Source organism: Lampetra fluviatilis, chromosome 11, assembly GCF_964198595.1.
Source record: "Lampetra fluviatilis chromosome 11, kcLamFluv1.1, whole genome shotgun sequence".
Classification (NCBI taxonomy): domain Eukaryota; kingdom Metazoa; phylum Chordata; class Hyperoartia; order Petromyzontiformes; family Petromyzontidae; genus Lampetra; species Lampetra fluviatilis.
In genome coordinates this window covers 14,875,263-14,888,532 of record NC_136285.1, presented here as the reverse complement: position 1 = coordinate 14,888,532, position 13,270 = coordinate 14,875,263, and the positions used below count along the sequence as shown (strand labels likewise).

General features: G+C 54.3%; 1 protein-coding gene across 3 annotated transcripts in view; it reads right to left on the bottom strand.

Moving 5' to 3' along the window:
* The window catches only part of LOC144934877 (SRSF protein kinase 3-like), a 28,735-nt gene that overhangs the window by 10,364 nt on the left and 5,101 nt on the right, over positions 1-13,270 (bottom strand). For 2 of the 3 annotated variants that reach the window (XM_078861129.1, XM_078861130.1), the window contains exons 1-3: positions 7,359-7,426; positions 5,341-6,399; positions 263-387 (exon numbers count right to left, since the gene is read on the bottom strand). In XM_078861129.1, the coding sequence (XP_078717255.1) occupies positions 263-387; positions 5,341-6,308 (1,093 nt within the window). In that variant the 5' untranslated portion in view covers positions 6,309-6,399; positions 7,359-7,426. Of the gene's footprint in view, positions 1-262; positions 388-5,340; positions 6,400-7,358; positions 7,427-13,270 lie in introns of those variants that run through there. The other variant, XM_078861131.1, reaches the window with a different exon arrangement.

The following is a 13,270-nucleotide window of genomic DNA, read 5'->3' as shown; positions in this document are numbered from 1 at the left end:
CCACAACACCGCCTGTACCACAACACCTCCTATTCGCACGGTTGGCTCCGTACGGTGCGAAAGAAGTTCAACATACATACAATGCCCTGCTAGCCCGTATGCACCACAACACCATACACATACACACCACACGCACGACACACGACACACACGTCCCTCCCTGACCGCGTCCTGTCAGGTGCAGCAGATGCTGCGCATAAGCCGAGCGCTGGCACAGCGCACGCATGCACGCACACACGCACGCACACGCGCACGCACGTACCCTTCGTGTAGTCTGCAGGGTCCTCCTGCTCCTCGTCGTCAGAGCCCACCAGCCCCTCGGGCTCCGAGTGGCCCTCATCGCCCTCCTCGCCTGGCTCCGGGCTCTCGCCCCCCCGTGCATCAACCCTGCACACACAAAGACAAAGAATCCCCTCCCGTGTAGCCGACACAGAGTGTTGGGGCAAGTGCTACGAGCGAGCTCCTAGGATGGGGTGGTGTGGACAGCCAAACTAACGGCTGCCTTCATGTCCCCCAGTACTTTTGTTTACACACTGCATCAGGTACTCATTTAAGGCCGAGTCAGTCTAGGGGAGTCCTAGAAGCGAGTTCAGATATTCTCCACCGGTTGAAATTTGACCCAAAAAAAACCTAAATCGATTCATTTAATTCGTTTCTAAGAGTTAATTGAATCGCTGGGCAGGCCTACAACAGCTCTCTGATATATTTTCGGTTGCTGAAGCTCACAGAAGGTGCAGCGAAACGTCGGACATCGTGCCGAACAACAGACATCCAACATGGCAGGACCCGAATACACATCGGAGAGGCAGACAGCCCTACCGCCAACAGCCATGCGATAGCAGGGATACACACAGCTCTCTTCTCTCAGTATTACTCCGGTTTTTCCCTCCACATGTAGAAACATCACACGTTTAGAGTATGTGGCTACTATAAATGTCCACGTGATAAGCCACTTTGTTGAGCTATCATTTGTGATAGCCAGGTCGATTTTGAACAATAGATTTTGTGCTCGGGCCGACAGTGAGTGACAGTTCAGTCTGTGCACGGACAGCAGTAAATGTCAGGGTCAAGCCGGGAGGTCAAGCCGGGAGGTCAAGGGCACGTGGGGCGCGAGCCGTCTCGCCAGACTGCCGCCCACCGTGCACCGAGCCTGCTACCGTCTCACCCGGAGCCAAACTAAACCGGCAGGAGTGGTTACAATCCGGTTCCCGGCCTGTGTCAATCATCAATCAGGTTCTCGCCTGATTAATCATGATAATGATGGCGATGAGGCAGGTCTGCCTGGCAACGAGCATTCCCATCTCTAGAACTGGTTCGAAATCTGCCCGGCGGAGGGTTTTATTTTTTGTTTTACGACTGAAAGGATGACGCAAACCAAAAAAGCAAACAGCTCTTATCTTGTGGTGGTTGACCCAGGCTGTGTCCTGGCCTGTCTGGCTTGAGCATAAAGTTATGTTAGCGGCGATAATAATAAAAAGAATGTGTGTACACGCGCTGCAGCTCTCTTGACAATCCACTGCTGTCGAGATCGGGTACATTATTGGCAAACTGGCCATGGGGTAATGGTAATGGTTATTATTTACGCAGGAAAGTGTCGCCAAGACTCAAGACTCTTTTCAGGGAGGGTCTTGCTAAACTGGGATGTTTGCCAGTCATAAAATATATTTTTTATAATTCATAAAATAATTTAATTCACAGTCCTATGTCAGTCCACTGCTGGATGGAGGCCCCCTACTCATTGTGTCAGTGAGGGGGTTAGAATCTGTTTAGACATCACTCGCTACTGCTAACAGCCACATCCTGGAATTAAACTTGGGTCGCCGGGTTCATCGAGCAGTGTGCTAACTCACCGAGCCACTGTTCCCCGGCGCTTACTGAATATGCCGTAGCCGAGAGATGCAACTACAAAGAGGAAGTTTGTGGGCCCGAAGAAACGTTCACGCTGGCCAAAAACAAACGACAGGAGCGCCATGAAACTTGTCTTCGACAGCAACAACGACGGAACAGGAATCTCAGCATAGTTCACGAGTCAGGATAACGCCGGCACTCTCGACACGCGCTTGCGACGACCGCCACCAGCTCCAAACAGCTGAGATCTCGGCATTTTTAGCACGGGCAGCAGAAGCACAACAAGGAAACGACGTGGCGTTGAGCCGTGCCAAGTTTGTCGCCATGGTGTTACGGTGAGGGCTGCCCGACATGCGCGCCTCAGGCACCTCAATGTAGCAGGAGGCAATGACTACTACACTGTACTGTGATTAATCTTGTTGTTATTATTATCATTAAGCTAAATGTGCAGTGGACACCTACGGGCCACGATGATGATGATGAAGCTCGTGTATCCAGAAAATCATCATCTCACGACTCTGTTTTCTTTTCAGGAGGTTCCTGCCAAGTCATTCTCAGCGGAGGGCGATGTTGCCGTTTGTAATCCCGACGGAGTAATTTGCGGTGTCATTTTTCTACATTGGTATTATTTGCCAAGATCAAATTCGGGGAGGGGGGGGGAACCCATGCAGAAGGGGCGGAGAACACAAACTCCACACAGAAACGGGCTCCAGTCGCGACTCGAACCCAGGCCCCTTTATTGCCGAGGCACGAGCGTTACCGCCGCCACCGCCACCCTGCTGCCCAAGTGTCAGCACGGACGAAGCTGGTGCGCACGCGCAGCCGCCCTGCTCTTCCTGCTGGTGAGCTGGTGGCCGCCGCAACGCTGCGTGCGGCACGAGCACAAGTGCGGCCACGTTGTTATCTTGCAATGCAAACCAGGAGGCCATTCATGTCACATTTTTCTGTTTGAAATGGGGTCACTGCGTCTATTTTTAGCGCTCTCCACGATGGCCAGGGCACAGGGCTGTTCAAACTACCCGGCACAAACCCAGACTCCTGGACTCTGGAGTCATCACAGCCCCACACCTCCATCGCCTGCAACCGACCCCGCGCACACCCGACAATGGGATTCAGAGCGCCGTATGATACCCCACGTATCATAGGAAATAAGTCCTTTCGAAACGGGAGAATCTCAGCGGTCAGGCGCAGCTCTTCAGGCACAGCTTTCCAAATCTGTGAGGGCTGAGCACCGAAAAAGGCAAAACGCTTTTGCCGAAAGCGTGGCTACCTACACGGGTCTCTCTGTAGGCCTTGAAGCTTGTGTCAAACGACCTGGGACACACAATGTACGCATGTTGAACTTCTTTCGCACCTTACGTAGCCAACTGTGCTAATCGGAGGTGCGGAGCCGTTTTTTAGGATGCATTTTCCCCCGAACCGAGCAGCACTGGGTAAAGAAAAAAGTAATAAATTCAACGACAACAATTATCCCCGCGTCTTGCCTCCCCACCCCCCGTCTTAAGGGGTTACACTAAGGACCAGGCATGCAACGACACGTCCATCCATCTGTTAAAATCGATTCATTTGCTCGGGTTAAATACACTAAATTGTGCGAATCACCTGCTCACGACTTATTTATTTAAATTAAATGCAAACCACGTGTAAGAGTTGTATATAGGGCAAGATCACGCTCAATGTGCCCGAACTCACGTCCGATCTCGTACACTAAGCGCATGAGACTCGATTATCTACGTAAACTAAGACCGACATTACATGCAGGCGAGGAGATCGGACGAAACCGTACGAATGAGACCAAACGGTAAAAACAACACAAACACTGGAAAGTGAACAAGGAGACGTATAAAACGTTTGAATCACAACGTGTGATCGTGAAGATCAGCTGGCAGGCAGGGTGAATATTTACACCTTCGCAGCAGACGGTGTCGGAGCCGATTGCTCAGAAACATCTCGGTTGGAAACCCAAGCTTGGGTTACAGCCGCACTCTATTCCTGGAAGTCTGCCGTCTGCAGAACCAAGGAGCAGGGCAGGGCCCTGGAAAACGCCCGAGTACAATCAGGACAACCGCTCCGTGCAACCGCTCCGTGCAACCGCTCCGTGCAACCGCTCCCCACGCCGCACCAGCCACTCGGCAACTCCGCCCAACATCGGCAGTGGCAGCAGCGTCTGCAGTAACGGCGGCAGTAGTACTACCGCCAGAAGTAACTCCGCTCAACAACAGTAGCAGGAATAGCATTGCCATCAGTAACAACAGCATCCAAAGTAGTCACAGCAGCAGTGACAGCGATGGCAACACTATCAGCAGTAGCGCCATCGGAGGCAGCATTGGCAGCAGTACCAACAGTAGCAAGAGCAGCATCATCAGCATTAGAAGCAGTGCCATCAGCAGCACCAAGAACCACCAACTCGTCCGTGCTCCAATGGTTCAGCTACTCAACAGGTTTTAGCTCCTGGCAGAGCCGGGTCAGCTTCCACGGGTACCGGCGACCCCCGGCGCTCACCAGCGGCACGTGTGGTACCACGCGAAGAAGCGGCTTTGTCGCACCATGCCGCGGCCGTTCCCCTCGTCAGCCGATGGCCGGCGTCGGCGTAACCCGAGACGGCACCCGAACGCTAACCCGACAGACCGAGCGGCGGAAGTCAGAGGGCCCGTCCTTTCAGCCGCCCACTTGCCACGCTCGCTCTGACGTTTCCCCGAGGGAATGACTCGGCGCTGCCACCACCCGTATGCTCCGGGGACTCCACCTACGGGTGGTGCCGACCCTGGCATGGTGGAATCTGGGACGGGAGCGTTACATTGGCACGACCCGGCGGCCTACCGAGCACGCAGCACTGCGGTCGACGCGAGAGAAAGTCTCCGAGTGTGTGCGGAGTTCACCGGGCGCACCACACGCAAGCCTAACCGGGGGATGTCTGGGTAATGATTTAGTTATTACTGTTGATAATTACGATGGCGGTTAGGATTGCGTTGGTACACTTCCTAAAGGTGTCGCTAATAATTATGGCGATGACAATCCCTGCTCCTTATGATGATACACATGGGTGAAGATGATATCGCTGTAGGTTGATGATTATGATACAAGTAAATGATTTACAGCATTCTACAGCCGGTTCTCAATCCACTACTGGATTAAGGCTTCCCCATGTCGTATTGACCAGGAAAGTTGTTTCGACCATACTTCACCACACTGGATCGTGTGGTGAAGTATGGTGGCCGCAAATCAAACTCAGGTTGCCGGGTGAATGCCGCTGTGCGCCAAACACTGCGCTACCACTCCTCCCTCTCATACAACTAAATTGTATTTTAGAACGCGATGACGATGATAACAAAAGCCAATCGCACGTGCACACACACGCACAAGCCACTGCACACTGCCACCAAGTTACCAAAATCTCAACACACTGCAAAGCGGATGCAGTAATTGGGGGGTGGGCAGCCGTCATCCCAGCTGCTAGCGCCTGGCCTAGCGGCCTCGTGCCGTTATACTGACCTGGCCCCTTCGTACCCATCGCACGGCTCCCACTGGAAGTCCCAATCAATCGCTTCAGCCGCTGCTGGTGCCGCTCCGTCCACGTGGCATAGCGATAGCTCCATTGCCGATTCCAGGGATAGTTCCATAGCATGTTCCAGCGTCGATTTCAGCGTCGATTCCAGCGTCGATTCCAGCGTCGATTCCAGCGCCGGTTCCAGCGTCCGTTCCAGCGTCGGTTCCAACCCCGGTGACGGAGACAGAAACGGTGACGCGGCGCTGGTCAGAGCGGGCACCATAGCCGCAGTGCTCAAGTCCTCGTTCCGTCGTTCCCAGAGCTTCTCCCCGGCGTCGTGGGCGTCGAAGCGGCGTGACAGACACCCCCAGTCTTCAAGGTTCACCTCGTCGGGCTCCTCGTCAGGCTCCAGGTGCCGCATCGACGCAAACAGCATCTCAGGAGGGTCCAACCAGAAGTCGTCGGCTGGCTCCGATGGGCTGCATTCCGGCGGTTTCGTCTCGGGCCGGTGAGTCACCGCGCGTGCCGGGGCCGACCAAGTAACGGGCCCAGTCTTGTGCACCTCGGGGGCGGCACTCGGCTCCGGGACCGCTGCGGGATCTGGGTCCGGGTCGGCATCTGGGCGGGTGTTGGTTTCAGGGCCCGAGCCGGGTTCTAGGTCCGAGACGGATTTTCGGTCCGAGTCGGAGTTTGAGTCCCCGTCTGTATGCGGGACCGCGCTCCTCGCCGCGCTCGGTTCCGGCTCCACGGGACCGGCTCCCGCGGCACACGGCTCGGCGGAGGCCAGCGGCGGGGGCGTGCGCGGAGGCTCCTTGTCCGTCGGGCGCCGCTCGTTGGGAGGCCCCAAGGTCGAAGGGGATTCAAAGTCAAGCGTGACCGGAACGCCGGTGGGCGCCCCCCTCTTGCCCCCCGCCAGACGGCTCAACAGCGCGCTGAGCGGCGGGCATCCGTCCAGCAGCCAGGAGAGCGGCATTGTCGCGAGACGAGATGCGCTTGGCTCCCTATGCCTCGCCGCGCCTACTCACAAATCTGCCCGGCTCCGAGCGTCGCTCGCCGGCACGCATCTACAAACAACAACAACCACAATGACGACGGCGGTGGCGGCGGCAACAACAACAACCAACGCCGACCTTTCAAGTGCCAACGCACTGCGCGAGCCCCGTGACCTTCCGCCTCGTAGGAAAGTTTTCAAAAACAACCGCACAACGTGCGGCACTCCCCCGGGGAAGCCAATCCTTAAACCGAACCGTGCCGAGCAGGTTATTTAAGTCTGACAAACTAAACACGCTGCGCTGCGATGCAACGCGAGCGGGGAATTAACGTTGGCTGGCGTACGCTCCCGTCCCAAGGCAGCACACCCAAAACCGCAGGGCGGCCGTGGCGACCGTATCATTGGCCGTGGCGCCGGCTGCGTGCGCGAGCAGGGAGCCGGGGCCGCCCGTGCCTTCGAGCTGCCGGCCCAGGGTGGGATCCGCAGCGCAAGCTCCGACACGCACGTCCACATTCCGCCTCGCAGTGCCCTACGAGGCCACTTCCTCCTCTCAACGATGGCAGGCACCGGCCAAAATTTCTCTCCTCTTGTTCAGCAAAGTCTCGGCGCTCTGTGCCACGCCGTGACAATCGCGTGCCGAGGCAGCGCAGCTTTCTCAGCCAAATCAGCAGCTTTGGTCAGCCGTGACAAATCGCCCAACTCGGTCGCACAAAGCGCAACTAATCAATTGCCGTTTCCCCCACGGAAAGGTTCACTACCCTAGTTTATGATGGGCAACGGCACTGTTTATAGGGTACAACCACACATCTCGTTACACGTAGACTTGGACCCCAGATAACATTCTCCACTCAACTTTGAACCCGATGATAAATTCTCTCTCAACGCAGCCCAAAGTGACCTTTTTGTCCAAGTTGAACAGGTCCGCCACGGCTCGTCTTTCGGGTTTACAAACTCCGCCGCCGATCCCCCGCGAGAGGGCCCCCGATGAACAAAAGCGCTCTCTCTCCGGTTACGACAACGTTTACGACGTACCTTGCGGCGCGCACACTTCACGCAGGGAACTTCTCAGCCGGCCGCCACCCCGGCACACTCTACCCACGGTTCGTCGTCGCTCGCGGAGAGTGGGGGATCCCAGCCCACGCTCTTACCCTACCCCCCACCCACCCCAGCCAGCACCCAATGAGGTGGCGGCCCAACCCCTGGGTCTTCTGGTCATCCCACCCCTCCCGCCACTCAGCCCACACACTCACCCATTCACTCACCTACTTATTCTCACTACCGCCCCACCTCACCGGACCGGTCGCCCACTCGTCCACTCGGCATCTCATCCGCTCGTTCGCCTACTTACTTTCTCACCCAACCATCGCAAACCCACAACCCCCAGCGTGGATACGATGCTCGCAGTGTTTTGGAGTTGACGAGAAAAGCGGATTTTTTTAAATCTGAAAAGCAGATCCTCAAGATCACTGCTCAAAGTCTACTTAAAAATTACAATGTTGACAATCGTACTTTTGATTTTACATTTCGCTCAGTCAAGTCAAAGTGACTTCCTGCTCAAATGAGCATTGAGCCAGTGTTCATTTCCTGTTTACAGGCCCGAGCCAGTTGTTGAATTTCCACATTCCTATGGTGAGGGTAAGTCTATTCATATGACGAGCACTGTTGCCTTCCCCACAAGGTGGTGGTAATATAATTGTATCGTCGACCCTCGAGGTACGATGGGCTGAGTCAACCTGGACCCCCTTACTAACGAGATATTCCATGGAGAATATTGAACGAAATGTACCAACCAGCATTAGAACCCAAAAACATTTCGACTGTGAGCCAGCCGCTCGCTCTACCGTGGAGCCATCTGGTCAGGCGACCTGCTACTTTATTTTGATTAAATGGCACTTTTTTTTTCACAGTATACCGTAGTTAATATGAGTTGGCAATCTGAAGCTCTTACCATTTTGCTGGTGTGCGCTCTACTGATGACATCGAGGCGTGGACCCATATTAGCACGGCGAACATCAGGACAGTTCGTACCAATAGGACGTGGTGGCACAAATTGACTGTCGATCTCCAAATCTAGACCTCACACCGACCGACCAATGGATGAACTCTTCTACTCGATCTGAACTCCAGATAAGAGTCAAACAAACCATGACCTCCGCAGTGCTCCTGTCCATCGACGCCTCACGACGCCACGATGCTCTCCAATCCGTTTGGCTCTGCCGATTTCTCCGCTCGCTCAATTAATCCCCTAGAAGACATCACCCGCTAATGATGCGGGAGACAGGGCGAGCGTCGACCAAAGACAAAGATCCCCTAGAGAGACTATTAACAGGCCGTTGCGGCAAGCGCTCAACGAGCAGCATGTATGAAGGTGGACACGGTGCATGAGGGGGTGGGTGGCCAGCACCACGCCCGGCCGCCTTTATCTCCCTCGTAGCGATGTTTACATACTGCACCAGGTACACATTTTCAGCTGAGCAGATCTAGAGGAGGCCAAGGCCCAGTTCGATCATTATCACTTGGTGTTAGCCGTGAGTGGGAATACAACTCAGATCTCAGGGTGCGAAGCACAGCGCGCTGATCGCTACGCGACCGCTCCCCACGACCAGCAGTGGTCTTACAAACACACTCAAGAGAGCCAAGGCAAGCCGCTCATTCAACGCGTGAGCATTTCGATTCATAAAAGAATCTCAACTGCTGAGTAATTCTTTCACCTTTGCGGCCGAGGTGTTTTACCCTAAGGGCATGAACTAGAGGCCGTCATAAACAATAACTGCTGGGCATGACTGTGTGTGGCTGAGTCTATGCTAGTGGGGGGCAGTAGTGTAGCGGTTAGCGCTACGCTGCGCCACTAACCCGGCGACTCGAGTTCGATTCCCGCTCACGGCCAAAACCAGTGACGATTATCTGAACCGGTCCTGGTCCTCCCCTAGATCGATTCAGCCTCAAACGAGTAGCTGGTGCAGTGTAAACATTGCCACTAGGGAGACAAAGGCGGCCGGGCGTGGTGTTGGCCACCCACCCCCTCGTGTGCCGTGCCAGCCTTCAAAGGTGCTCCTTACAGCACTTGCCCCAACAGTCTGTTAAGGCTATACTGGGGGATCTTAGTCTTTGTGTATGCTAGTGACTTTGTATGTGTGTGAGCGGCTGAGTGTGAGAGTGGTTGAGTGTGTGGGTGGCTGAGCATTTAACAGGCATTTGTTCAATCCACTGCTGAATGAAGGCCTCCCCATACATGTTGTTTGACCGTACTTCGAAACGGCAGCTAGTGTGGTAGACCCAGTTCAGATATCACTCGCTACTAATGTTAGCCGTGACCAGGAAATGAACTCTGGTCACTGAGTTCATAGTCGTGTGTGTGAACCACGACGCCACTTCTCCACCCCAGCATTAGCATCAGTAATTTGCACAACCTGCAAATACCTGATTGCGAAATGTGCAAAATGTGCAATTCAATGCACCTTTCGCAAGCTTAAGAATTAATTTTAATCGCGCGACGACACAACATCTTTACGAACCAAATAACCACCACTGATCCAGAACAGACAGCCAGGCCAAGATCAAGTCTGTTCTCCTATAACGCGGTAGTTGCATGATAATAAATAATGTATAATATAGGGTAAAGCACAGTCCGCAATAACACGTGAAATGCGTACGAAGGACGAACAAAGACTGAGGGCGCGTGGGGAGCATCAGGAAGCATCCAGCAGCATCCCACTGCCGTGTGTCATGATGCTACGCCGAGGCAGCCGTACGACCGCTTATCCCTACTCACGCGACGCAGTTCCGTTCACTCAATCGCGTTATAACCAATTCGCGTCCGCGTTATGAAAAGTGTGTTCCCTAATACATTAATCGCGTTATATCCAATTCGCGTTATGAAAACTATGCGTAATAGGAGAACAGACTGTACCCACCCTTTAAACAACACCGAACGCACGGGCACGGTCACTTGACTCGCCGGCACGGCGAGAGAGGGGCTAGCCAGAGGTGGTCACGCTCTGCCCAACCCCGAGACCCCAGCAGGACACACACAACCGTTCGGTGGCCCCAACGCTCATCACCTTGCAGTCCTATGGCCTCCCAAGGGTGCACGACACCTGCCGCGCGTTTTCCAAAGACAGGCGCCACAACGATCACGAACCGACGCCGCCCCTCCAGTGGGGGCATGAAGATTTAAGTAACGACAGGAAGGTCGTGACTGCATGTCGCTGGAGAGAAACCTGGGGCAATGCCGAACGTCCCTAACGAGCACCAAATCGCCAGCCCAACGGCAGAATATCCCGGTCTCAACTTACCCAGCATCAGAACATTGCCAACAGATGCGGCCATCTCCTATACTGAAGGAAAATTAAGAATAGCCCACGGTGCCACTGTGGTCACCGACCTCAAACCATGAAGCACACAGCAACTCCGCTGCCAAATTCCATAATTCGCCGGCAGAGTTACAGATATTCACCAGGAGGCTGCTCCTCTCCTGAAGCTGTCCACTGGCTCACTCACCAATCTCCACGTGATAATATACACGTTGCTGGTCAACTCTTCGCCACAAGAAAGAAGACCGCAAACAATGATTGCGTGCCCCCTCCAAACCTCCACCACAATGCCCCACCCCACACCCCAATGGCCCGTTGTCTAAATAAAAAGCACACGCGCTCGCGGAGAGCCCAATGGAAAGTGAAGCCGCCTGTCACGCGTCCACGTGGGCCGCGGCTTGTGACCGAGCACGTCGGTGGCGACAGGTGGCCCAGCTGCTCCGACGGCACCAAATCAACAAGCGGCGACGGACGCTGGCACCGCCAAGGATTCACCGCCGAAGCACGGCCTCGGGTAGAAGAGATGCGTCACGTTCCACTACCAGACAACCACACCACCACACAACACACACCGGCCTCAAAATAGCTGGGACGGCGTGCTGTCATGCTGCTCACGGTACCAAGAGAGGGCTTGCTGCCAAGCCTGCCACGGCGCACGCTTTCTCGTGACGCTACAAGTGCCTTCCACGAGCTCGTGTGCGAGACGTTGCTCGATTCAAATGCAGTTGAATGTCAATCAATGACAGGTTTACGACTTAACAAAAGAAAAGACGTTGTCACATTCGTCATAAACACTGCTGCATTGACCCTCAAGGAAAGTAAGCGGGCTCGAGCAGAAGGCATCGCCAGATGGGATGATGGCCGATGGATGAGACCGGTGACGGAATGACAGCCTCGGGAGCACACCCAACAGAGAGGACGATCGCTGTGAAGACCGAGTGATGAGATCTTCCCATGTGCGGCAGCTAGATCATTTGTGCTATCGTGGGGCCATGTGGGATGACAGCGGCGTGGAGAGGCCTTCACCCGGCAGTGGACTGAAAATGGCTGAGGATTATAAACGGATATCATCAGCCGATGTTAACGGCAATGAGTTGTTTTGGAGAAAGCCATTGTCTGAAATGTTCTGTTATACATTTTGTCTTGTCATAATTTATATTACAATAATTATAACGTACAGCCCTCTGCTAGATTCAGGTCTCCCCATTCAGTCAGTCACGGGGATTGGTTGACCATAGTTCACCATGAGAGTCAGTGTTGGGTTGGCGAAGGTGGGTGTCACGGGACCGGCTCTGATGTCGCCCGGTACTTTTGTTGGCCATAGCCGCGAATTGAACTCGGCTCACCGAGTTCGTAGCGCAGTGCACCAACCACACGCACCGGCGCTTGTGTCGCGAGTCAGTGCGAATGGCGAACGCAGTGACTGTGAAATTAATGCTGAGACAACACTGCCAACAGGCCCTTGCTTGCTTATAGTATTGACAAGAGTCAGAGCAATTGCTTTGGCTTGTATCACTCCCACCAAACAGCAAAGATATACGTAAGCAAACCGCATTGTAAAAAGTGTGAGCACTTCAGCCAAATGTATCCAATCTTGATAAATCAACATTATGGCATGAAACGTCGTTTCTGGATGATGAATCGGGCAGCACTGCCAGAGTGTTATGTACACACTGTGCACGGGTGACTCAAAATAAACCCATAAGCTCTGACTGAACGCGACCGCTAGGGACGCAATGCAGGAGAGCACGCAGCACTGACACTACCACCAAGACAAAGATCCCCCGTATAGCCTTAACAGACTGTTGAGGCAAGTGCTGTTCGCGAGCACCGATGAAGGCCGGCACGGCACACGAGGGGGTGGGTTGCCAGCACCATGCCCAGCTGCCTTTGTCTCCAAAGTGGTGATGCTTAAATACTGCACCAGGTACTCATTTGAAGCCGAGTCGACCTCGGAGTGGCCCAGGACCGGTTCAAATAATAGTCACTGGTGTTGGCCGTGATAGAGAATCGAACTCGGGTCATCTGGTTCATAGTGTAGCAGGCTAAGCACTGCGGCACCGCTACCCACTGACACTGCAACCACCACGTGCGTAATCCCCCAAACGGCACTGCTTCGATCCTGCTATTACTGCACCAGCTCACTGGAGCAATGGCGCTGGATAAATCGTCACTATCAACAGCAGCAGTGGAAACCATTATAAATCCACTCCCCTAACTGTAACCATTTCTCAGGATCATGCGATGCAATGCATATCACTGCTCCGTCTCCTCGGTGGACGTCCTCCCGGTCACGCTCCTTCCCCCTCGACCACCGGCCTTCCCGGATTAATAAAGGGATGAAATCGTGTCTTGAAGACAAATTTAAATACGTCACCTTGGCGTTTTCCCCCATTGTCGGTGACGAAGACATCAACAAGCTGTTGCCAACGGTTGTGTGATCAGGAATGTGTACAAACGCATGAAATGAGAAGCAACAAGTCACAACATCACAAAAACCTTGCGGTGGCCTGATCATTCTGGAAACGGTGGCAGGGATTCAGATCTGGATCTCTGTACGTTGAGCGCCGTCGCCGCCTCCGCCCGCACGACAGCAGCGACACCATCGACCGTACCGCGGCAAGACAACCG